The sequence below is a fragment of the Bufo bufo genome, chromosome 6 (genome assembly GCF_905171765.1).
Source record: "Bufo bufo chromosome 6, aBufBuf1.1, whole genome shotgun sequence".
Lineage (NCBI taxonomy): Eukaryota > Metazoa > Chordata > Amphibia > Anura > Bufonidae > Bufo > Bufo bufo.
In genome coordinates, this window is record NC_053394.1 from 168,256,937 (window position 1) to 168,281,509 (window position 24,573).

The window sequence follows — 24,573 nt, forward strand, 5'->3', positions numbered from 1 at the left end:
ATGCCCTTCACAGCATAATGCCCCCAATTTTACCCCCTACACAGTATGATGCCCTTATATGACCCCCACACAGTATGATACTCTTGTATATGCCCCCCAAAGTATCATGATTCATGCCCCTCATGTGGCAACACAGTGTGATGTCCTCTTATGTGCCCCATATGTGTTCCCACAGTAAAATGTCCCTTTGTGCCCCCCATCCAATATAATACCACCATATGTGTTCCCACAGTAACATGCCCATTTGGGCTCTCAATACAGCATAAGGCCCCCTTAGTGTCCCCACACAGTTTCTGAAAGGTCTGCTCTTACACACATTGCTGTGTGACTCTGTGGTCAGATTTGTATGTTACTGATGTGATAACCCAGCACAGTGTGTTCCCCAAAATTCACCAGACACAACGATGACGTCACTTCATGCAGTATGACACACACTGGTCCCGATGCTTCCCCCCACCACAGGATCTGAGAACATGTCCCCTAGAAAATGGCCGTCGCCGCACTTATAGGGATCTACAAAAACATGGCTGCCACCCATCCCTCCGGCAGTGCGAATTCTGTGCGCAGTGGTCGGCGGAGGAAGCGACAATCTACAAGTCATACGGGGTGTGCGGACTACGGGGGAAGCACATCAGAGACGGACGGGCTAGTTCTGGTGAGTGTGCTCGGAGTCTCCTCCTCCGGACCATCCTGCCTCTTCCTGTAGAATAGTGCCCCCATTATAGCCACAGACAGTAGGAAGCCCCCGCAGCAGCAGTTATGGAGTGGCTGAGGGGAATATTCCCAGCACCTCCTGCTGCTTCTGTCTGGTGAGAATGGCTGCCCATTTCCCCATGAACAGGCTGCCTTTGCTGAAATTGCTGCCCCCTGTAGGCAATACGCCTCTGCCATATACAGGATGTCCCTGCCAGCCACTATTTCCTCCAACTGACCTTTTAATATTTAAAAGGGTTGCGTCATCTCAGACAATGGGGGTATATCGCTAGGATATGCCCCCATTATCTTATAGGTGCAGGTCCCACCTCTGGTACCCGCACCTATCTCGTAAACTGAGCTGGCAAAGTCCCGCAGGGCACACCGTGCATGCACAGTCGCCCTCCATTCATTTCTAAGGGCCCGCTGAAAATAGCCGAGGGCTGGCTGAGATATTTCCGTCAGCCCCTTAGAAATGAATGGGCGCAGTGGCCGCACAAGGTCGGTGCACACCCATTCATTTCTATGGAGATTCCGAAAATAGCCGAGCACGGCACTCGGCTGTTTTCGGCGGGCCAATACGAAGGCTTAGTGGAGGCCGGACACCACTTTGCTGGACTTGGGTTAGGCTTCGTTTTAGAGATAGGTGAGGGTCCCAGTCCAGAGGTGGGACCCGCACCTATCAGACAAGGGGGGCATATCCATGCCCCCTCTCTATGTTCCTCCTATATGCAGGATGTCTCTACTCTCATTCTCCATACCCGTATTAATAGGACAGCTCCATCATCTCTGCACAGTTGACAGGTGTCCGGTCACTGGGGGACCCACCTCTGGGAGCCCCACTGATCTCTAGTGACTGAACCAGCCGGGCACCGTACTAGCTGTCTCCTTTAGGGTGGGTTCACATCATGTTTTATGCATCTGTTTGACATGTAAGTTACAAAAAAAAAGGATACAAAAACGAGGATCACCACGTATCCTGCAAAGTCCAGTAAAAAAAAAAAAAGTTTACTTTTTTTTATTTTTATAAATGGAACTCTGTGGTAAATGGATGCCACTGTATGGCATCAGTCCGAGGCATCTGTTTAACGTATATTTTTTGTATACTTTAAAAGGATGGGAAAAACGTGATGTGAACCTACCCTTACTCCCAAAGACTTTAACTGAAGCTGTACGGTCCAGTGAGGAGGAACAAGGGACTTGGGAATTCAGTTCTAGTGAATAGACGGAGCCCAGGGGAGTTGTTCCCATAGATGACCAGGGGGCCACCCAAGCCTTCACTGGCTGAATACATAGTGAGTGGATGCATCAAGTGCTTATGTGCCTGTCCAGTGGCCACACATGATCTCCTGAATTCAACTGCATCACTGTCCTCAGGATGGTGATACAGTTGAATACTGTGGTGGGGCACAGGAATTAATGGGTCTTTACCCTGCTGTTCACCCTCATAGGCCACACATAACTATTTGAGGCAGTCTACAAGTGGTGCAGATGTCTCAGGTCGCAGGCTAGAAAGAGCTTGTGGCCTGCACCAGAGGAAACGACTTGGAACAGCACTCAGGTATTTTATTTCTTCTCTCCCTGGCCACCGGTGGAACATACTACTAGGTCATTACAAAGGGCAGTCCAGGCAGCATGCGGAAGGTAGTGCTGTAACCCACATCTCACCTCCTAAGCCACCTGCTCCAGATCTTAATTACAGACACATGGAGAAGGAGGGCAGAACATGATGGCTGTCGATGGCCACCACAGAGGGACAGCTTTTGGGACAGTATATTGTGCTGCACTCTAGTATTTGGTTCTGCTGGGTCTGTATTTTGCACTATGGTATTGCTGATCCTGCCTTCTTGTGTTGCCCCACCCTCTGTCAATTTGGACCCACCTACAACATAGGGCCACTTTTAGTTTATTTTTCCAGGGCCATTTTAAGTTCCCAGTCTGCCTCTGGGTCATCCTGTGGAGAGGTGATAAATGTCCATTGTGGTACACCCACTTAAAGTCCTGTAAGCTATCAGGTACGGCCTCAATGGATCGGACTGCCTCTGCCAGCTTTTCTTCCTGCTTGTTCTTGCCATCCTGGTGCATCTCATGATTCATCAGACCTGGTCGCCTCCTTCCATTGCTCCATGGTCCAGTTCTGATGCCCACATCCGTATTGTAGGTGCTTTCAGCAGTAGACAGGGGTCACCATAGGCATTCGGACCAGTCTGCACTACACAGATCCATATGCAGCGAGCTACAATGCCCTATGTATTCGGACACCTTTCTTTCATAGCCAGAATTAACATTTTCGGCATCTGTACACCAGTACCTTTAGCTTGACATCTGAACAGATAAGTTAGTCTTTACTTCACCTGCACATCATTGAGCTTTGGACATACATGACCCTGTTACGGGTTCACCAGTTATCCTTCTTTAGACAGTTGTTTGGTAGGTACTAACCACTGCTTGCAAGAAAAACCCACAAGACCGTTTGGAAGATGCTCCTACCCAGTTGTGTAGACATCACACTTTGGTCCTTTTCGTAGTTGCTCACATCAACTTCAATAACTGATGTCCGTTTGCTGCGTAATATATCCCAGCCATTGTCACAAGATCAGTTATTCACGTCACCTGGCTGTGGTTTTAAAGGGGTTTTCTTGGACCCAGCAACCCACCATTATGAATCATGTCTTGATTGCAGAAGAAAGTTTGCAAATAACTTTCTCTCTCTGGAACCTGGTCACACGACACTCCTCTTCATAGAATCCTACATCTGCTGATGTCTCATCCTTTACCAGATGTCTGGTCTATGGACAGAGGACGCCAGGACATGGGATGTGCTGTGGTCAGGGCCAGAACTATTCGTTCCACTGGTACATGTGTAGATGAGGTGGAATCAGCTTTTTGCACGTGTGCCAGAGAGGCAGATAGTTCTTGCCCCATCCACAGAACCTCACCTGTTCTGGGCTCTGGAAGTGACATCCCTGCCCATAGATCAGACTGGAAACCTGGTAAAGGACGAGACTTTGGCAGATTTTCAGAAGAGTAATGTCACATGACCAGGTTAGAGACTTGTCTCACTTCAGCAAATAGCATTTATCATGTAGAGAAAGTTAATACAAAGCACTTAATAACGTATTGTGATTGTCCATATTGCCTCCTTTGCTGGCTTCATTCATTTTTAATCACATTATACACTGCTCGTTTCCATGGTTACGATTACCCTGCAAACCATCTGTGGTTGTCGTCTTTGCACACTATAAGAAAAAGAGCTGGCCTCTTTGGTGACCGGGACCATGGCACTGCACATAGGCTAGTACTTTTTCCTATAGTTTGCAAGCAGGACCACCACAGATGGATTGCAGGGTGGTCGTAACCATGGAAACAAGCAGTTTATAATGTAGTGGAAAAAATGAATCCAGCCAGCATAACACTACATTAGTAAGTGCCTTGTAGTAACCTCCACTACATAATAAATGCCATTGGCTGAAGTGAGACAACCCCTTAAGGTTATGGCCGATAGAATTCTGGTTGGGATACTCTGATCCATATAGGATAGTGATTTTAAATATTTTTTTCCACATAGGTTTCTTCAGTAAAGGATCTGTCTTGTTAAAGTTCCTTCCACAAGACAATGGTCCTTTTCCTGACTGGTCGACTGAGTATCGACAAGGACAGAAAAGAGATAGCTGACGGGGTATTAAACCTCTCCCTGGAGATCATCTACCTGCTGACTGGAGAGGTGAGGGCTTCTGGGAATTGTCATATCACCAAGTCCTGTGACAGGAATCCGTCTAATCATCATGTCAACCAAACATTCTCCCCCTGGTCCACGACCATGTGAGCCTGTGTGGAACAGTCCTTTTGGTGTCATTGTTGAGAAAATGCTGCTGCCTATATGAGTGACCCAGATTTATCCCTGTTGTCATCAAAGCCTGACCCATACTGTTGCTGTGCAGTGTTCCCCCTGACATGAGGAACTTCTTTTGACCATAGTTTAGATACATGGCTGAAGGGATGCTAGGAATGTATACAGTGATATTTATCAGGGTCTCTCCATACAGAGTTACACAGTCGTGAAGAAAAACGCTAAGTGTGTGACGTCAAGTAGCCATATCCTTACGTCAAGAGGATGGACCAAAACCCAGAGCTCCATCACCGAGACGCCACCTCAATCACTGATACATGAGAGAAAGAATGATGAGAAGATCCTAGAACTCACCAACAAGATCATTGAGCTTCTGACTGGAGAGGTGAGCTGCTGGGAATTTATATACTAACATAAAGAATGATCGAGATTTAGCAGCTCCAAGGAAAAGTGTACCCCTAACAACCAATCAAATTGTAGCTTTTATTTTTGAAGGCCATTTAAAAAATGTAAATCTGGTTGTTCAGGGCAACTCCTACACTTTTTATTTGCTTTAAAAGGATGTTCTGATTATCGAAAGTTCTCCCCTATCCACAGGATAAGGATAACCATCAGATCTGTGGGGGTCGTACCAGTGTGACCACCACTAATCCCGAGAATGGGGCCTCCATACCCCTTATTGCCCCTGAAATGGACAGAGTGTCTGGTCCTTTCATTTCTATACTCGAGTACAGTGCTCTCGTCGACATGAATGGAGCAGCAGCGCGCTCTTCTGACAAGTTACTCTGTCCATTTCAGGGAGGGGTCCACGGGTTATGGGTTCCCTGTACTTGTGATCGATGGGGGGTCACACCAGTAGGACCCCCACGATCTAATGGTTATCCCCTGTCCTTTAGATAGAGGATAACTTTCTATAACCGGAATGCACTTTTTTAATCTTGGTAAACCTCCCTCTCTATGTCTGGGTAATGACTATCACTGTCTATGGAGGCACATGGTAAGAAGAGAGAGGGACACTGACAGACTTGTTATGGTGGGTTTACATGGGCCAGGGAGCAGAAGATTATAGGGAATGAAGCATTCCTTCTCAACTATCGGCTGCTCGTTCAGTGAAGGAGACAATGTATGAGGACGAGGGATCTCTATTGCTATCGCTCGTCCTCCTACATCTGCATTGTTTCTGGGCAGCAGGTCACTGTTTAGACCACACCATCTGCTGCCCAGAAACGATAATTTAGGTGCCTGCACGAACAACAGTTTCACCCGATAAACAAGCTTTTCGCTCTTTCATCGGGTGATCAGGTGCACCTTTACATGGGCAGATTGTTGGAAATGAGCGTTCGCAGGAACATCTGTCTGCCCGACTATCGGAACATGTAAACACTCCATAAGCTACCAACCAGCTATTTTGGTAAGTGGATAAGTAGATTTGCAAACAAAAAATCCACAACCATTTAAACCAACAAATAAAAAAAAAAAGAAAAGGCCCCACAGATTCACAACAAATACGGATGTCTGCATGACCCCGTAGAAATGAAGTTGTTAGTGTGCTATGTGCAAAAAATGCGGTTAGCACACTGAAGAAAGTTGTGTGCCTAAGGCCCCTTGCAGTATTCCGCGCGGGTGCAATGCGTGATGCGAACCCATTGCGCCCGCACTGAAACCAGACCCATTCATTTCAATGGGGCTGTGTACATGAGCGTTGCTTTTTTACGCATCACTTGTGCGTTGCGTGAAAATCGCAGGATGTTCTATATTCTGCGATTTTCACGCAACGCAGGCCCCATAGAAATAAATGGGGCTGCGTGAAAATCGCATCCGCAATCAAGTGCGGATGCGATGCGTTTTTCACTGATGGTTGCTAAGAGATGTTGTTTGTAAACCTTCAGTTTTTTTATCACGTGCGTACAAAACGCATTAAATCGCATTTCACCCGCGCGAAAAAAACCTGAACGCGATCGCAGACAAAACTGAATGAAATTGTTTGAAAAATCACACATTTTTTTTACTGAACGCATTCGCAATGCATCCGGACCTAATCCGCTCACGCTTGTCTGCAAGGGGCCTAAAGCTGATCAGCTGGTAACACTGTCTAAGAATTCGCCCGTGGCACACCTGACTAACATGCATTGTAACCTTAAAGACTTTTCCAGGGCCACAATATTGCTGGGCTGTCCTTAGGATTAATATTGGATCAGTGGGGGTGTAACTCCCAGCAGCACCAGGCACAGTCCCTACAAGATGCACAGTAAACAATTAAGGGCATGTGGCACTTGCTGAAGCCCCATGGTCCCTTCAGTTGATCAGCTGCTGTGTCTCCCACTGGTGTGGTATTTATGGCCCATCCTGGTGAAAACCCCTTTGAACATTTTGGGGAAGATTCAGGCAAACTGTCTAGGAAAACGGTCTTTGTTGGCCGTATCCTCCAGACAAAGTGCAGCTTTTGTTTTTCAAAAACACTATAAAAAATGTAAAATTGCAATCACTGTTTTCAGTCGTCACGTGCTGTGCCTGCATACATCACTGCTGAGTGCATTGATTGGCTGGCATTGGAGATGACATGTCACACTTTTGGTCCAGCGGGACCAGAAGCGGAGGAGAAGCGATCTCAGTGCTGGAACTGGAGCACCACATGACAGGCGAGTTATTCTTTTTATCCCTTGCCTGGCCATATGAAAAGGGGTCATGGTCTCGGAGAATCCTTTTAAAAAGGTTATCCCATGAAGATATTTATCACCTATCCACAGAATAGGTGATAAATGTTGGATCATGGGGGTCTGGCCGCTGCGACCTCTCTCATGATCCCAAGAGTGAGCTCCAAGGGTCAGGTTCCTGCATAGTCATTTCGCCTGGCCCTTCCAATCAAGTAATGGTAGGGGCTGGCAGAAGAAGCAGGAGGGACAAGAGTGCACAGCGTGGGCCCACCCTCAGTGCACTTAACTGCTCATTTGCATAGGGATTAAAAGTACTTTTTCTCCAGAATGAAGCAATTGGTCGCTAAAGGAAAGGTATCGTTACATTGAGCAAAGCCCTACAAGACCTTGGGCCTCGTTAACCGTGAATTGCCTGCTGACAGACTGCCTTTAAAACTGTCTTTGCCCACATATCAAATTAGGGTGAAGATGTGACAGATGTTAAAATTGAGGTAATAACAGGAGAAGAAATGAATATGAGCAGCGGTCAGCAGTGCAAAGAGGAGGAAATTGCCATAGATATCAGCCCAGGTGAGTTGTAACCACTGAGATCGACACATGATCTGCTCCTCACAATGTGCTGTTTTGTCCAAGTAGGGGGTTGAAAATGGAGCCATAGAGACTGCTCTAGTGAGTTACCTGAGGCAGCACCATCCTCTCAGTTACCACAATACGCTTCATATTTCAAGGGCTATTCTACTGGCTAAAGAACACAAAAAATATTCTACATTTTTCAAGACAGCACCTGGATCTGAATACTTTTGTAATTGCATGTAATTAAAAATTTAGTATAGCCACTTAGTTATTCACTGAAATCTATCAGTATACCACCACATGTAGTTTGTACTTTTTCTAATTTCCTCTCCACCTCACTGAGGTGGTCACACGCGCTCAGTTTAACCCCTTGGATACCAGAGGTGTTTGTTTTTTATTTTTCTTCTCTATCTTCCTTGATCCATAGCTTTATTTTTTTTTTTCTGTTCACATAGCCGTATGAGGGCTTATTTTTTGCGGGACAAGTTGTACTTTCTAATGCCTCCATTTATTATGGCATACAATGTAGTGGGAAGCGGGGGGAAAAATTCCAAATTGGGTGGAATTGGAAAAAAAAATGCTTTACAGGTTTTGTCCCTATGGCGTTCCCTTTTGCGGCAAAAGTGACCCATGCCTTTCATTCTCTGGGTCAGTACGATTACAATGATACCCCAATGATTACACATCTAAGGGTACTTTCACACTAGCGTTTTTCTTTTCCGGCGCTGAGTTCCGTCCTAGGGGCTCAAATCCGGAAAAGAACTGATCAGTTTTATCCCCATGCATTCTGAATGGAGAGTCCGTCCTTCAGGATGTCTTCAGTTCAGTCTTTTTGACTGATCAGGCTTTTCAGAAAACCGTAGCATGTTGTATTTTTTACCTCCGGCCAAAAATCCTGAACACTTTGACTGAACACCAGATCCGGTCTTTTTCCCATTGACTTGCATTAACGCCGGATCTGGCGCTGTGTGTTCAGTCGAACCGGATCCGGCTTTTGCATGTTAAACCCGAAAAATGTGAAAAAAAAGTTAAAGTCCATAAATGGCGGATCCGTTTTTTCCAATGCATTTTTTCATTGTGATCAAAATCCTCATCAGGATTCAAATGTAATCCGTTTTCACACGTTTTTACGGATCCGGCGGGCAGTTCCGGTGTCGGAATTGAACGCCGGATTAAAACAACGCTAGTGTCAAAGAAGCCTAAATAGTGTAAAAATAAAATTAAAACTGAAAAAAAAATTTTTTTTTTTTACATCACCATATTCTGACCCCCATAATTTTGTTTTATAGTTATGTCTACTCAGCTGTGTGAGGGCTCATTTTTTGCAGGACAATCTAGTTTTTAGAGAGACCAGCGTATTGAATTCAATTACTGACATCCTCATTGGCCACAGAGGATGCTGGTAAGAAGCTCACATCATCTAAAGGCTTTAAAGACCGTGATTGGCATTAGCCGCGGGTCTCTGCAGTTTAAAACAGCGGAGACCCGCCGGCCATGGCGTCTGCCGAACCGGGAGTGGGCACCATGTTTACCCATCGCTCCAGCCCCTGACAAGAGCTCCAGCCCTGCTTCCGCCCAGCAGTGAGCCCGGTGACGTCACCTGTAAAACAGCTAGGGCAGCGCTAAAGCCGGCCCGTCAGAGCCAGTGACGTCACCCAATACACTGCTGGGCAGAAGCTTCCATTATTGTAAATAAAAAAGCCCTTGCCCTGCGTGATCCAGCGCGATCCGATGCCAACATCACGGGGGCTGCCGGGGTGAAAAATGGGTATGTCCGGGTTCAGATCTAAACCCTGACAACACCTTTAACACGCCATTACCCCTTTATGTAACCTTTCTCTCATATCAAGTTTACCATTTTTTCATAAATTCATTGAATCATAAAATCACAATGAATTGCCATTAATTGTTTGCATTTCCTGTTTATTTTGCTTTAGTTTTATAAACAAAAAATTCCAGTGCTAAAACAAATATAATGAGTGGCGCACATAGGGTGAAATTTCTGTGACTTAGAGGGGTTTTCTGGGAGTAGAATATTGAGGTCCTATCCTCAGGATTAATCATCAATATTGGATGCAATAAGTTCCAAATCCTGGCACCCCCACCGATCAGCAGTTTGAAGAGTAGCGGCCTCTTCCTAAGGCCTCATGCACACGACCGTTGTGTGCCCCCGTGGCCGTTGTGCCGTTTTCCATTTTTTTTCGCGGACCCATTGACTTTCAATGGGTCCGTGGAAAAATCGGAAAATGCACCGTTTTGCAGCCGCATCCGTGATCCGTGTTTCCTGGCCGTGAAAAAAATATGACCTGTCCTATTTTTTTCATGGCCAACGGTTCACGGACCCATTCAAGTCAATGGGTCCGTGAAAGAACACGGATGCACACAAGATTGGCATCCGTGTCCGTGATCCGTGGCCGTAGGTTAGTTTTTATACAGACGGATCCGAAGAGCGGCCCCCCCCCCCCCCCCCCTGTAGTTAACTCATTGGTGGCCAGTGGGCCTTCTCCCCTCCCTCCCCCTCCTAATTAAAATCTCCCCCCTATCATTGGTGGCAGCGGAGTGTACCGATCGTAGTCCCAGTTTAATCGCTGGGGCTCCGATCGGTAACCATGGCAACCAGGACGCTACTGCAGTCCCGGTTGCTATGGTTACTTAGCAATTTGTAGAACCATTATACTTACCTGCGAGCTGCGATGGTCTGCGTCCGGTCGGGAGCTCCTCCTACTGGTAAGTGACAGGTCCGGCCGGGAGCTCCTCCTACTGGTAAGTATTTACCAAAGCATTTCAAGCACAGCCAATACATTGTATATACAACCCAGGCCCATTCACTTGATGGGGCTGAGCTGCACACAAGCCATGTGACCGATGAACGCGACGTCACTGGCTTAGGCCTCATGCACACGACCGTATTTTTTTGCGGTCCGCAAAACGGGGTTCCGTTTTTCCGTGATCCGTGACAGTTTTTTCGTCCGCCTCTGTGTTAGAATATACTGTCTGATTTGAGTTTCACGATGTAACTCAAATCCGACGGTATATTCTAACATAGAGGCGTTCCCATGGTGATGGGGACACTTCAAGTTAAAATATACCATCGGATTGGAGAAAACTCAGATCCGATGGTATATTAACTCCTGTCTTTACATTGAAAGTCAATGGGGGACGGATCCGTTTGAAATTGCACCATATTGTGTCAACGTCAAACGGATCCGTCCCCATTGACTTGCATTGTAATTCAGGACGGATCCGTTTGGCTCCGCACGGCCAGGCGGACACCAAAACGACTTTTTTTTCATGTCCGTGGATCCTCCAAAAATCAAGGAAGACCCACGGACGAAAAAACTGTCACGGAAAAACGGAACCCCGTTTTGCGGACCGCAAAAAAATACGGTCGTGTGCATGAGGCCTAAGCCAGTGACGTCGCGTTCATCGGTCACATGGCTTGTGTGCAGCTCAGCCCCATCAAGTGAATGGGCCTGGGTTGTATATACAATGTATTGGCTGTGCTTGAAATGCTTTGAGGAAGCTGCAGTGCTCACTGGAGCACTGCAGCCCCTTCAGACAGTTGATCAGTGGTGATGCTGGGTGTCAGACCCCCACCAATCAGATATTGATGAGCTAACCTGACGATAGGTCATTAATATTGTGCTCCAGGAGAAACCCTTTAAAATTGATTCCATACATCTGAACGGGGTTGTTTCTGCAGCATGCACATGGATTTCTGTTCACTCCATTCAGATGAAAAGGAAAGTCCTACAGGTTTCTGCACAAAATCTGCTAAATTTGAATATGCCCTGAGGGTAAGTTCACTCATGGCAGATTTCTTGCAGGTATTTCTGCCACTGCTCCATTCAAATGTACGTGAATTGCAAAACTCTCCATTCTAATGTATTAAACAGATATTTTAGTTACAGGAATTTCTCAAAACTATACGAGGCATATGGCTATATCTTTATCAGTGGAAGTAGCACGGCCAGTCAAATGGAGGACTACTCTGTGCAGTCAAAGTTAAAGGGAACCTGTCACCCCCCCAAAACCATCCCAAGCCGCCAGCAGTACCTGCGTGTAGCCAGCAGTGTTTTTTCTTCCTGAAGGCAGATGCAGCAAAAGTACTGAAAACGTTCTTTAATCCCCTGCTCGGCGCGCTTCTCTACTCAGGCTTGAAGTCACGGAGACAGCAGCCTCCTTGCTTCAAGTCACGGTAACCACGCCCCCTTCACTGTGACTGACAGCGCTTATGCATGAGAGTTCGGCTGCCTTTGCCAAACAGCCGGCTGTCAGTCACAGGAGAAGGGGCAGGGAAGGGGGCGCGGTTACCGTGACTTGAAGCAAGGAGGCCGCTGTCTCCGTGACTTCAAGCCTGAGTAGAGAAGCGCGCCGAGCAGGGGATTAAAGAACGTTTTCAGTACTTTTGCTGCATCTGCCTTCAGGAAGAAAAAACACTGCTGGCTACACGCAGGTACTGCTGGCGGCTTGGGATGGTTTTGGGGGGGGGACAGGTTCCCTTTAACCCCTTAAGGACCTAGGACGTACCGGTACGCCCTATTTCCCGAGTCCTTAAGGACCTAGGACGTACCGGTACGCCCTATTTCCCGAGTCCTTAAGGACCGAGGACGTACCGGTACGTCCTGACTTAAAATCTGTATTCCGGCGCCCCAGGGGTTAATTGGAACGGGATTTCGGCTGAAATCATTCAGCCGGCATCCCGTAACAATGCAGGGGGGGGTCATTTGACCCCCCCGTATCGGCGATCGCAGCAAACCGCAGGTCAATTCAGACCTGCGGTTTGCTGCGCTTTTTGCAGTTTCTGATCGCCGCGGTCCCTGACCGCGGGGATCAGAAACTTTAGAGTGGCTAAAATCATTATTTTTCACCCCCCCCTGCACCCCTGCACGATTTTATGCCGGAGGGTGGTGCGGGGGGGGTGTCGCAGGCGGTGGGGGCGTTGCGGGAGGCGGGCGGTGCGGCAGGCGGGATCGCGATCCCCCGCCCGCCTCCCCATGAACGATCGTTGGCTTCTAGTGGGTATACCAGGGTGCCAGCACATTGCTGGCACCCTGGTATAAACGGCTGACATCTGTGAAGATGTCAGCCGTTTAACCCTTTCCATACCGCGGTCCGTACGGACCGCTGTATGGAAAAAGTTAACTGTCATCGGTCAGGGAGCTCCCTCCCTCTCCATCGGGGGGCTGCTGTGGCTTTGCAGCCCCCCGATGGAGAGGGAGAGAGCCCCCAGAGAGCCCCCCTCAGCCCCGTGCTTACCCTTCCCCGTCTGCGAAGTTCTGAGCAGACGGGGAGGGTTCCCATGGCAACAGGACGCCTGCTCAGGCGTCCTGCTGTCCATGGTGCTGAACAGATCTATGCTAAAAGCACAGATCTGTTCAGTGTAAGTAAAATACAGTACAGAACAATATATATTGTTCTGTACTGTATTATACAGACACCAGACCCACTGGATCTTCAAGAACCAAGTGGGTCTGGGTCACAAAAATGTAAAAAAAAGTGAAAAAAGTTAAGATAAAAAAAAAAACATTTATCACTGAATAAAAATTAAAAAAATAAAATAAACTACACATATTAGGTATCGCCGCGTCCGTAACGACCTGATCTATAAAATGGTCATGTTACTTTCCCCGCACGGTGAACGCCATAAAAATAAAAAAATAAAAACTATGAGAAAATTGAAATTTTGCCCACCTTACTTCCCAAAAAAAGTAATAAAAGTGATCAAAAAAGTCGCATGTACGCCAAAATAGTACCAATCAAACCGTCATCTCATCCCGCAAAAAATGAGACCCTACTCAAGATAATCGCCCAAAAGCTGAAAAAACTATGGCTCTTAGACTATGGAGACACTAAAACATGATTTTTTTTTTTTCAAAAATGAACTCATTCTGTAAAACTTACATAAATAAAAAAAAAGTATACATATTAGGTATCGCCGCGTCCGTATCGACCGGCTCTATAAAAATATCACATGACCTAACCCCTCAGATGACCACCGTAAAAAAATAAAAATAAAAACAGTGTAAAAAAAGCCATTTTTTGCCATCTTACGTCACAAAAAGTGTAATAGCAAGCGATCAAAAAATCATATGCACCCCAAAATAGTGCCAATCAAACCGTCATCTCATCCCGCAAAAAATGAGACCCTACTCAAGATAATCGCCCAAAAACTGAAAAAACTATGGCTCTTAGAATATGGAGACACTAAAACATTTTTTTGGTTTTAAAAATGAAGTTATTGTATAAAACTTACATAAATAAAAAAAAATGTATACATATTAGGTATCGCCGCGTCCGCGACAACCTGCTCTATAAAAATACCACATAATCTAACCTGTCAGATGAATGTTGTAAATAACAAAAAAAAAAAACGTGCCAAAAAAGCTATTTCTTGTTACCTTGCTGCACAAAAAGTGTAATATAGAGCAACCAAAAATCATATGTACCCTAAACTAGTACCAACAAAACTGCCACCCTATCCCGTAGTTTCTAAAATGGGGTCACTTTTTTGGAGTTTCTACTCTAGGGGTGCATCAGGGGGGCTTCAAATGGGACATGGTGTCAAAAAAAACAGTCCAGCAAAACCTGCCTTCCAAAAACCGTATGGAATTCCTTTCCTTCTGCGCCCTGCCGTGTGCCCGTACAGCGGTTTACGACCACATATGGGGTGTTTCTGTAAACTACAGAATTAGGGCCATAAATATTGAGTTTTGTTTGGCTGTTAACCCTTGCTTTGTAACTGGAAAAAAAATATTAAAATGGAAAATCTGCCAAAAATGTGAAATTTTGAAATTGTGTCTCTATTTTCCATTAAATCTTGTGCAACACCTAAAGGGTTAACAAAGTTTGTAAAATCAGTTTTGAATAGCTTGAGGGGTGTAGTTTCTTAGATGGGGTCACTTTTATGGAGTTTCTACTCTAGGGGTGCATCAGGGGGGCTTCAAATGGGACATGGTGTCAAAAAACCAGTCCAGCAAAATCTGGCTTCCAAAAACCAAACCGCGCACCTTTCACTCTACGCCCTACTGTGTGCCCGTACAGTAGTTTACAGCCACATATGGGGTGTTTCTGTAAACGGCAGAGTCAGGGCAATAAAGATACAATCTTGTTTGGCTGTTAACCCTTGCTTTGTTAGTGGAAAAAATGGGTTAAAATTGAAAATTAGGCAAAAAAATGAAATTCTCAAATTTCATCCCCATTTGCCAATAACTCTTGTGCAACACCTAAAGGGTTAACGACGAATGTAAAATCAGTTTTGAATACCTTGAGGGGTGTAGTTTCTTAGATGGGGTCACTTTTAGGGAGTTTCTCCTCTTGGGGTGCATCAGGGGGCTTCAAATGGGACATGGTGTCAAAAAACCAGTCCATAAAAATCAGCCTTCCAAAAACCATATGGTGCACCTTTCACTCTACGCCCCGCTGTGTGGCCGTACAGTAGTTTACGGCCACATATGGGGTGTTTCTGTAAACGGCAGAGTCAGGGCAATAAAGATACAATCTTGTTTGGCTGTTAACCCTTGCTTTGTTAGTGGAAAAAATGGGTTAAAATTGAAAATTAGGCAAAAAAATGAAATTCTCAAATTTCATCCCCATTTGCCAATAACTCTTGTGCAACACCTAAAGGGTTAACGACGTATGTAAAATCAGTTTTGAATACCTTGAGGGGTGTAGTTTCTTAGATGGGGTCACTTTTAGGGAGTTTCTCCTCTTGGGGTGCATCAGGGGGCTTCAAATGGGACATGGTGTCAAAAAACCAGTCCATAAAAATCAGCCTTCCAAAAACCATATGGTGCACCTTTCACTCTACGCCCCGCTGTGTGGCCGTACAGTAGTTTACGGCCACATATTGGGTGTTTCTGTAAACGGCAGAGTCAGGGCAATAAAGATACAGTCTTGTTTGGCTGTTAACCCTTGGTTTGTTAGTGGAAAAAATGGGTTAAAATGAAAAATTTGACAAAAATAGGAAATTCTCAAATTTCCTCCCCATTTGCCAATAACTCTTGTGCAACACCTAAAGGGTTAACAATGTATGCAAAATCAGTTTTGAATACCTTGAGGGGTGTAGTTTCTTAGATGGGGTCATTTTTGGGTGGTTTCTATTATGTAAGCCTCGCAAAGTGACTTCAGACCTGAACTGGTCGCTAAAAATTGAGTTTTTGTAAATTTCTGAAAAATTTCAAGATTTGCTTCTAAACTTCTAAGCCTTATAACATCCCCAAAAAATAAAATATCATTCCCAAAACAATTCAAGCATGAAGTAGACATATGGGGAATGTAAAGTCATCACAATTTTTGGGGGTATTACTATGTATTACAGAGGTAGAGAAACTGAAAATTTGAAATGTGCTAATTTTTCAAAATTTACGGTAAAAATTGTATTTTTTTATGCAAAAAAATTAACTTTTTTGACCCAATTTTAGCAGTGTCATGAAGTACAATATGTGACGAAAAAACAATCTCAGAACGGCCTGGGTAAGTCAAAGCGTTTTAAAGTTATGAGCACTTAAAGTGACACTGGTCAGATTTGCAAAAAATGGCCTGGTCCTTAAGGTGAAAATGAGCCTGGTCCTTAAGGTGAAAATGAGCCCGGTCCTTAAGGGGTTAAAGGGGTATTCCAGTTATCTATCTTTTTCAACTCCTGTAGCGTTGGTGTGTATGTGGTGCACTTAACCTAACCTGATACATATCAGCCTCTGAAGTGACTCTTCTTTTTAAGTTATGCGCCCCACTTCTTCCAGGTCTGCTTCTCTTTCTTGAAACACACAGTGCAGTCATGTGAGAAAGAGAGAACAATACATACATACAGAGAGACATAGAAAATAGTGGGAGATGCATAGTGAAAAGCATACAGACACAATGTAAGATTTGCAGACACAGAAATACAGACAGACGGCTGTGTAAAAGGCAGAAACACACCAGCATCAAGACACAGAAAGCAAGACACTGAGCAAGATCTACACAGGCAAGCTGAAAAAAGAAACAGAAAAATCGAGTACAAAACCTCAGTTTACTGCTACATGTCAGGATTATTCAGCAAGCCAACTTCAGGTGATGGAGAAGAGCACAGCTCCCTCACATGCCTTGTGGAATCAGCAGACAGGAAGTTCAGGGCATAGAAGCCAGAGAGGACTAGGATAACGTCTTTCCAGCCTCCCCGTCATCTGTCCTTTGTCTTGCGCATGCTGATCAGTCATCAGGAATTGCGGACCCTGGAGTTACCAGCATGTTGCCAGATCCTAGAGAATAAGGGGGTCATTTATTAAGAATGGCATTTTAGACACCTGCCTTAATAAGCCCTTGTGCTAGCTGGGGATCGCCGAAGCTATGTAGAGGCACCAGCCGATTCAAAATGTAACCCAGCTTCCTAGCTGTTTTACATTTAGATAATTTTCTACCCGTCTAAACCAGGTTTAGAAAATTATGAGTGAGCCAGGCATGCCAGCCCATCCCCTTGCCCGCCCATGCCATGCTCCCTTTTTTAGACCTAGCGTGAGTGGGGAAGAACTCGCAGATTATGCAGCAACATGGCGTGTGACAGAATCTGCGCCAGATATACGACACAAAAGTGACATATCTGATCGGACTCCGCTTTCACCTTTTGGAAGCTGAACTTTGAATGCCATGCTCTGGTTGTTAAGACCACGTAAAGGCTGAAACCGCTGCTATATACTGCCTCCATCCGCTTGCTTTTTATATTCCCCTCCCCCAAACTTATCCCCTTCCAGCCCCTGACAGGTGCATATCTGAATAGGTGGTTGGGCAGAGGCTGGTACCCAGGTTGCAGTGTCTCTGGGCTGTGTATTAAAATGGCAACTGCTTGGAGCGCCTGGACCATAGTACATTATTGTAAGAATAATGCTATCACTTTAACTGAGAAAGGCAGTGGAGTGGTAGTGCACATTTTGTTCGGCGAAGACTAGACATGCGTCTGCTTACATGACCTTCCTCTCTTTTTTTGTGACATACTTGCAAGCAAATTGTGACCTAGGAGGAAGTGTATGTATTTGAAAGACAACAATCTCATCATTAGAGCTGGACAAGGAGGCACATATTGAGAATAGCCATTCCCCTTACATCACAGAGTAAGAGGAGACTCCTTAGCTGATAAAAAGGGAGCGGTTTTTCGGGGTCACACAGACACTCCAGTTATCACATTGTCGGAATATTTATGCTTTCTCCGATTTAACAGTCTATATTATTTATGTAAATAAATTAGAATCTGTAATGAAGGAGATTCTAATCTATTATCATAAATACCAAGCTAAAACGAGCTCAAAATCTGTGCTAAGTTAGACGACAAAAAGAAGGCGGTGGTAAATCAAAATATATATTTATTAAATAACAATAATACAGTGCAAATTAATATATAAGAAAATTGGTGACAAATGAAACTCAATCAATGATATGCAAGTTTTTAAGAAAGTCAAAGTAATCTAGAGTGTGTGTGTGTGTGTGTATGTATATATATATATAATATAGCCAAATAACGGTACAGCACCTCCAGAGACAATCGCAGGTGCAAGCTACCAGGCAACAATGTAGCAACCAAATAAAGTAGCAGCAGTGCAGCACACTGCTAAATGTGTGTGTGTATGTATGTATGTATATATATATATGTATGTGTGTATATATATATAATATAGTTTCCAAAGATGAGGCAGCACTCCAATAGACGTAAAAAGTGGATCCTTTATTCCCCTCTGGATCCACTTTTTACGTCTATTGGAGTGCTGCCTCATCTTTGGAAACTATACTTATTCAGAGCCGTCTTAGCCTGCGGCTGAGAGGACTTGCACCCACTGTTTTTGGTCTTGTGCTGCTGAGCTTTGTTTTTGGTTTCTTTCTATATATATATATATATATATATATATATATACACACATACACACACATATATACATACATACACACACATTTAGCAGTGTGCTGCACTGCTGCTACTTTATTTGGTTGCTACATTGTTGCCTGGTAGCTTGCACCTGCGATTGTCTCTGGAGGTGCTGTACCGTTATTTGGATATATTATATATATATATACATACACACACACACTCGAAAATCAAAAGAAAAAAAGTCTCAAACCACAATCTTGTTTAGAGCACAGCAGGTCGGATGTATTTCTGGAGTGTAATAATATTACAGGCTATAGCTACTAGAGAGGGGTCGTTGATCCAGGGAGTTATTCTGATTGCCTGATTGGAGTCTGGAAGAAATTTTTTATTCCCCTAAAGTGGGGAAATGTGCCTTCTACCTCACAGGTTTTTGCCTTCCTCTGGATCAACTTGCAGGATGACAGGCCGAACTGTATGGACAAATGTCTTTTTTCGGCCTTATGTACTATGTTACTAGGTCTATGGTGAGGTAGGGTCACATTCACACTTAGTCCTGAATTTCAAAGAAGAGACCGCGTAGCTCCTAGCCATCCATAGGAAAGACTGTGATGAAAAAGGTATGCAGAGAAAGTTCCTTCAATATGGTCGATCACTGAATCCAAGATACGGACTTTTCCCACAGTCAAGATTCTCATTTTTTCCTAGATATTATTCAAGAAAACTTGACATAGTGAAGCACCACCAGACTGGTATAATTCACGTTTGTTTTAATATACTTACAAAATAGAAATCACAAATCGCGTATAAAATCACTGGTTGTATCACCTGCCGTGTGTATATATATATATATATATATATATATATATATATATATATATATATACATATACAGTACAGACCAAAGGTTTGGACACACCTTCTCATTCAAAGAGTTTTCTTTATTTTCATGACTATGAAAATTGTAGATTCACACTGAAGGCATCAAAACTATGAATTAACACATGTGGAATTATATACATAACAAACAAGTGTGTAACAACTGAAAATATGTCATATTCTAGGTTCCGCCTTTTGCTTTGATTACTGCTTTGCACACTCTTGGCATTCTCTTGATGAGCTTCAAGAGGTAGTCCCCTGAAATGGTCTTCCAACAGTCTTGAAGGAGTTCCCAGAGATGCTTAGCACTTGTTGGCCCTTTTGCCTTCACTCTGCGGTCCAGCTCACCCCAAACCATCTCGATTGGGTTCAGGTCTGGTGACTGTGGAGGCCAGGTCATCTGGTGCAGCACCCCATCACTCTCCTTCATGGTCAAATAGCCCTTACTTTCAAAGTTTTCCCAATTTTTCGGCTGACTGACTGACCTTCATTAATTAAAGTAATGATGGCCACTAGTTTTTCTTTACTTAGCTGCTTTTTTCTTGCCATAATACAAATTCTAACAGTCTATTCAGTAGGACTATCAGCTGTGTATCCACCTGACTTCTCCTCAACGCAACTGATGGTCCCAACCCCATTTATAAGGCAAGAAATCCCACTTATTAAACCTGACAGGGCACACCTGTGAAGTGAAAACCATTTCAGGGGACTACCTCTTGAAGCTCATCAAGAGAATGCCAAGAGTGTGCAAAGCAGTAATCAAAGCAAAAGGTGGCTACTTTGAAGAACCTAGAATATGACATATTTTCAGTTGTTTCACACTTGTTTGTTATGTATATAATTCCACAAGTGTTAATTCATAGTTTTGATGTCTTCAGTGTGAATCTACAATTTTCATAGTCATGAAAATAAAGAAAACTCTTTGAATGAGAAGGTGTGTCCAAACTTTTGGTCTGTACTGTATATCTCCACTACTATGCCTTATTATGACAATACCCTTTAATTATATTTTAAATAAATTTGATACCTGATTTCTCTCAGCCGACAAATGTCTGATTAAATCCAAATCTGGTCTATTTCAGATTTCCTCTTTTAGTGATGCAAATATATATATACATAATTAACCGTACCGGCCTAGAACTGAATTCAGTTCTTTGGAGATGATAGTGTTTCCAACAGTACATATAAATCTCCCTGAATCGGATCAAGTTTTAGGATGATGCTGCAGGTACACCCGAATCTTATTCCAAAACGGATACTATACACAAAGTATGGTTAATTGAATATATGTAGATATATATTAGTTAATTATCCTATAAATTATAGGTAAGGTTATACTATACCATGTCAGCTAGCAGAAATCAGTTTCAATGGTTATAAGATGACTGCCTCCAATGGCTGAAAAGGTGGTCAAGTGGCTGTATCCGCTGGATCAAGATGTCTTCAGGTCTCAAGATGTTTTCTTCAAGATGACCATCCAAAGCTGATTCAAGAAGATGATCCCTCTGTCATCCCATACTATCTTTTTATGCCATCTAAAATGGGACTGGCCTGGTTCGATCATTTACTAAGTGACATCACTTTATAACTAATAGGACCTCCCCTAGTAATTTCACAATTTAAGCCTAATTTACTCTACCACTAGATGGCACCAAAGGTCCATGTATAAATTTTGGGAATTAATTAGTATTTTACTTATTTACATCTTAATTTGAAGAAGGGATAAACTTTAACTAAGATTCCAGACAGACATCTAGTCTCTTTCTAAATTTCTGACTAAACCGAATTAATTCCAAACACACACTACACCACTGTTGGTCATTGTTTGGTAAAAAGACAGGGTTTGTTTATGATCACCTGTGTCCACATTTCTCCATTCAAGAAATCTTCAGGGAAAGAGATCATTAACTTACACTGTTCTCTGGGAGACATCCTGAAATTACATAGGAAGTTCTACCTCAATTCTAACCTTAAAATGAATATATCTATAATTACCACACTCTTAGTTATATAAAACACACATATTTAAATCGATGATATACAAAATCAAAACCACTCATAAAAACCCCAAAGAAAATTAGTCTCTTTCTATCCATTTCAACTAACCTAAAACTCATACATTTCTACTTCAGTGTCTTATCTGGGTAAATACATTTTATTAGACCTGTCTAAATTTCCTCTCACACAAGAGCAGACTATGCAAACCCTCCTAACTTTTATAAACAAAAGTCTTTACACAAGTTTAATCTCGAGTTAGTGATTCTAAGTTCACAAGGGTTTGAACTTATATTACCCTCTTGAATAAGACAAAATCAGACCGACTTCCGGTTCCGGCGCTGGGATGCAGGACACGGAGTGAGTGAGCTCCGGCGCCTGTCCCTATAACTTCACCTGCGCTCCGAACTAGTGCACAATAAGGGACCCCGAAAGTCATCTGGGGGATCCCACTGAGCGGCGGCCGACGGTCCATGGACCGGTATTTACTGAGGAGCGGCAGACGACAAGTGGTGAGCGGGACGAAAAAGACCGCAAGTGCCGTGCTGGACAAGATGGCGGATACCCGCCCTCACTCCCCGATCGTGACCCAAGGGGTCACAGAGGTGGTGGAAAGTGGCAGCAAGCTTACTGGGGATCTGAGTAGCATAGACTACAAGACTCTAGCTATCGAAGTAGCTAAATATCTGGCCCCAGATATCAGAGAGACTCTAGCCAAGACCCTCACACAGTCCCTGCATGAGCTGCATAACACGGTGGCAAGACATGAGGCAAGCATAGAGGAGCTGGAGCAAAGGGTTTCAGTGATGGAGGATGATGTGACCAGATATACCCATGAAGCTCAAGATCTTTTTAAACAGAACATCGTGCTGAAAGACCGCCTGGAGGACCTGGAAAATAGGTCCAGGCGGAATAATTTAAGAATAGTGGGCCTACCAGAAAGCCTTAAACAGCCTGCCTTGAAAGAAATCTGCGAGGTAGAGTTGCCTCAAGCCTTGAACCTGAACGGCAGACATATAGTGGAGAGGGTCCACAGAGTAGGCCCTGCCATGGACTTTCAAGCACAAAATCGCAATATTTCACAAAATCTTCAGTCTAGACCGCGACAAGTCATTATGCGGTTTCTAGATTATAATGACAAGGAAGCCATTCTAAGAGCTTTTAGGGCCCGCAAAGGTCCACTAAAGGTCAGAGGACATACCTTACTAATGTTCGCCGACTATTCTGGAATGGTGGCAAAAAAGAGGCGCAAATTCAGCACTGTCTGTTCGGAGCTGTATAAGCAACAGATACGGTTCCAATTATTGTATCCGGCGATATTGAAAATCTCAAGTACGGATGGCGAGGTCAAAACGTTCCAAGATCCGGTGGCTGCGGAGGAATTCTTGCGGGATAACAACTTGGAAGGTGAGCCACGACGCAGAGGGAGGTCGCCAAGACAGCGACAACGGAGCAGGGAGATGGCAAGGAGCCCGGAGTGGAGACGCTCACCCCCCACAGATAGACGGGGAAGAGATTGGGAGGTGGTCCCAGCTGATAAGAGAGGACCTCGTCCTACAAGAAGAAGGGACTCTTGGTCAAGATAAAGTGGACGCTACTGGTAGCTATGTTAAGTTTTGTTACGAGTCATTGATAGCCCATTTCTTTTTATTTTTCCTTTTTCTACCAGCAACAAAATGTGGACATGGGTTAACCTGCGCAGTGGGAGCGGGAGTGCACACAGAAGGGAAATCTATAGTCTAGCCTATGTGATTGCATGGTTATATGATTTAGAAAGCACTGCGGTCAGGGTAGTATAAAGTATGGGGGACAGGTGTTTGAGTACTGCAGCCCAGAAAAAAGGGAGGTCAGGAATAAGGAAGGAGATTGTTAAGTAGGTAATATGTGTCACAATGACAGGTTGGTTCTAGGAGATTTTCCTAATGGGGGAGGGGGGGGAGGGGGGTAGTTTACAATAATGTATGTGATAATGTTCATGTTTATTTCTGTGCATCAGCTGGCGCTTATCTTGGGAGTATCTTGGTAATAAGCTATGTTTATCCAGTCACTATCCTAGCCATGAGGAAATCAAACTTTGTAGTTATTATTAAGTATGAAAATAGTTAGTTGGAATGTGAAGGGCCTCCGCTCTCCGCAGAAGAGATGGATGATCCTCCGCCATCTTAAAAAATTAAAGCCTGATATAGCACTACTCCAGGAAACTCACCTACCAGCAGGGGAATTCGGCAGGATGCAAAAATTATGGGTGGGCCAGGTGATAGGCTCGTCCTCCTCAGAGCGGAAAGCGGGGGTCCTGATTCTGTTCAACAAGGCTTTCAACTTTACCTTGCTGGGTTCAGAAGCTGATGACAAAGGGAGGTGGGTTAAGGTGTCGATAAAGGTCCAAAATATGGAGTACACTGTTTTCAATGTGTATGGTCCGAACGCCAATAACTCACAATTTTTCAGGGTGCTGGAAAGTAAATTACTACTAGACAAGACCTCAAACCTAATAGTGGGGGGAGACTTCAATTCAGTTATGGTGGGGCAGGAGGACAGGAAGACTGAGTCGAAAGGAGGCAGAACTACAGTAGCTCACGACGCAGTTTTGGGACAGGTGATAGAGTCAGTGGGTCTGATGGATCCTTGGAGGCAGCTTCATCCTGATGACAGGGAGTATTCCTTCTACTCTCATGCTCAAGACTCTTGGTCACGCATTGATTACATTTTTATACAGGGCTCTCTATCTGGGTTGGTGGAACATGCCGATGTGGGGGACATTATTATATCAGACCATGCTCCGGTAACCCTGAACCCTGGAGATTTCCCTCTGGTCTGTTGGGAAATGAGGACTTTCAGAGTAAGTTAATAGGCTGGTGGGAAGAATACAAGGAGGATAATCAGGTTCACATGGACAAGCCAGAGCTCTTCTGGCAAACGTCAAAGGCGGTCTTGAGGGCTCGCATCATGAGTTACATCTTTGGCAGAAAAAAAGCATGCCAGCAGTCACTAGAAAGAACAAGCAATAGAGTAAGACAAATGTACAGGCAATTCACTGAAATGCCCACAGTGGATAATAAGGCAAAATGGGTAGAGGCACGCCAGGCCTTTGAAGTTAG

General features: G+C 44.3%; 1 protein-coding gene across 1 annotated transcript in view; it reads left to right on the forward strand.

Moving 5' to 3' along the window:
• The first annotated feature begins 481 nt into the window (after nt 1-481).
• Nucleotides 482-24,573, forward strand: part of LOC121004985 (gastrula zinc finger protein XlCGF26.1-like) — a 57,632-nt gene continuing 33,540 nt past the window's right edge. Inside the window, exons 1-4 of the mRNA XM_040437470.1 lie at nt 482-655; nt 4,262-4,417; nt 4,740-4,928; nt 7,659-7,767. Of these exons, the coding sequence (XP_040293404.1) occupies nt 4,310-4,417; nt 4,740-4,928; nt 7,659-7,767 (406 nt within the window). The 5' untranslated portion in view covers nt 482-655; nt 4,262-4,309. The remainder of the gene's footprint in view (nt 656-4,261; nt 4,418-4,739; nt 4,929-7,658; nt 7,768-24,573) is intronic.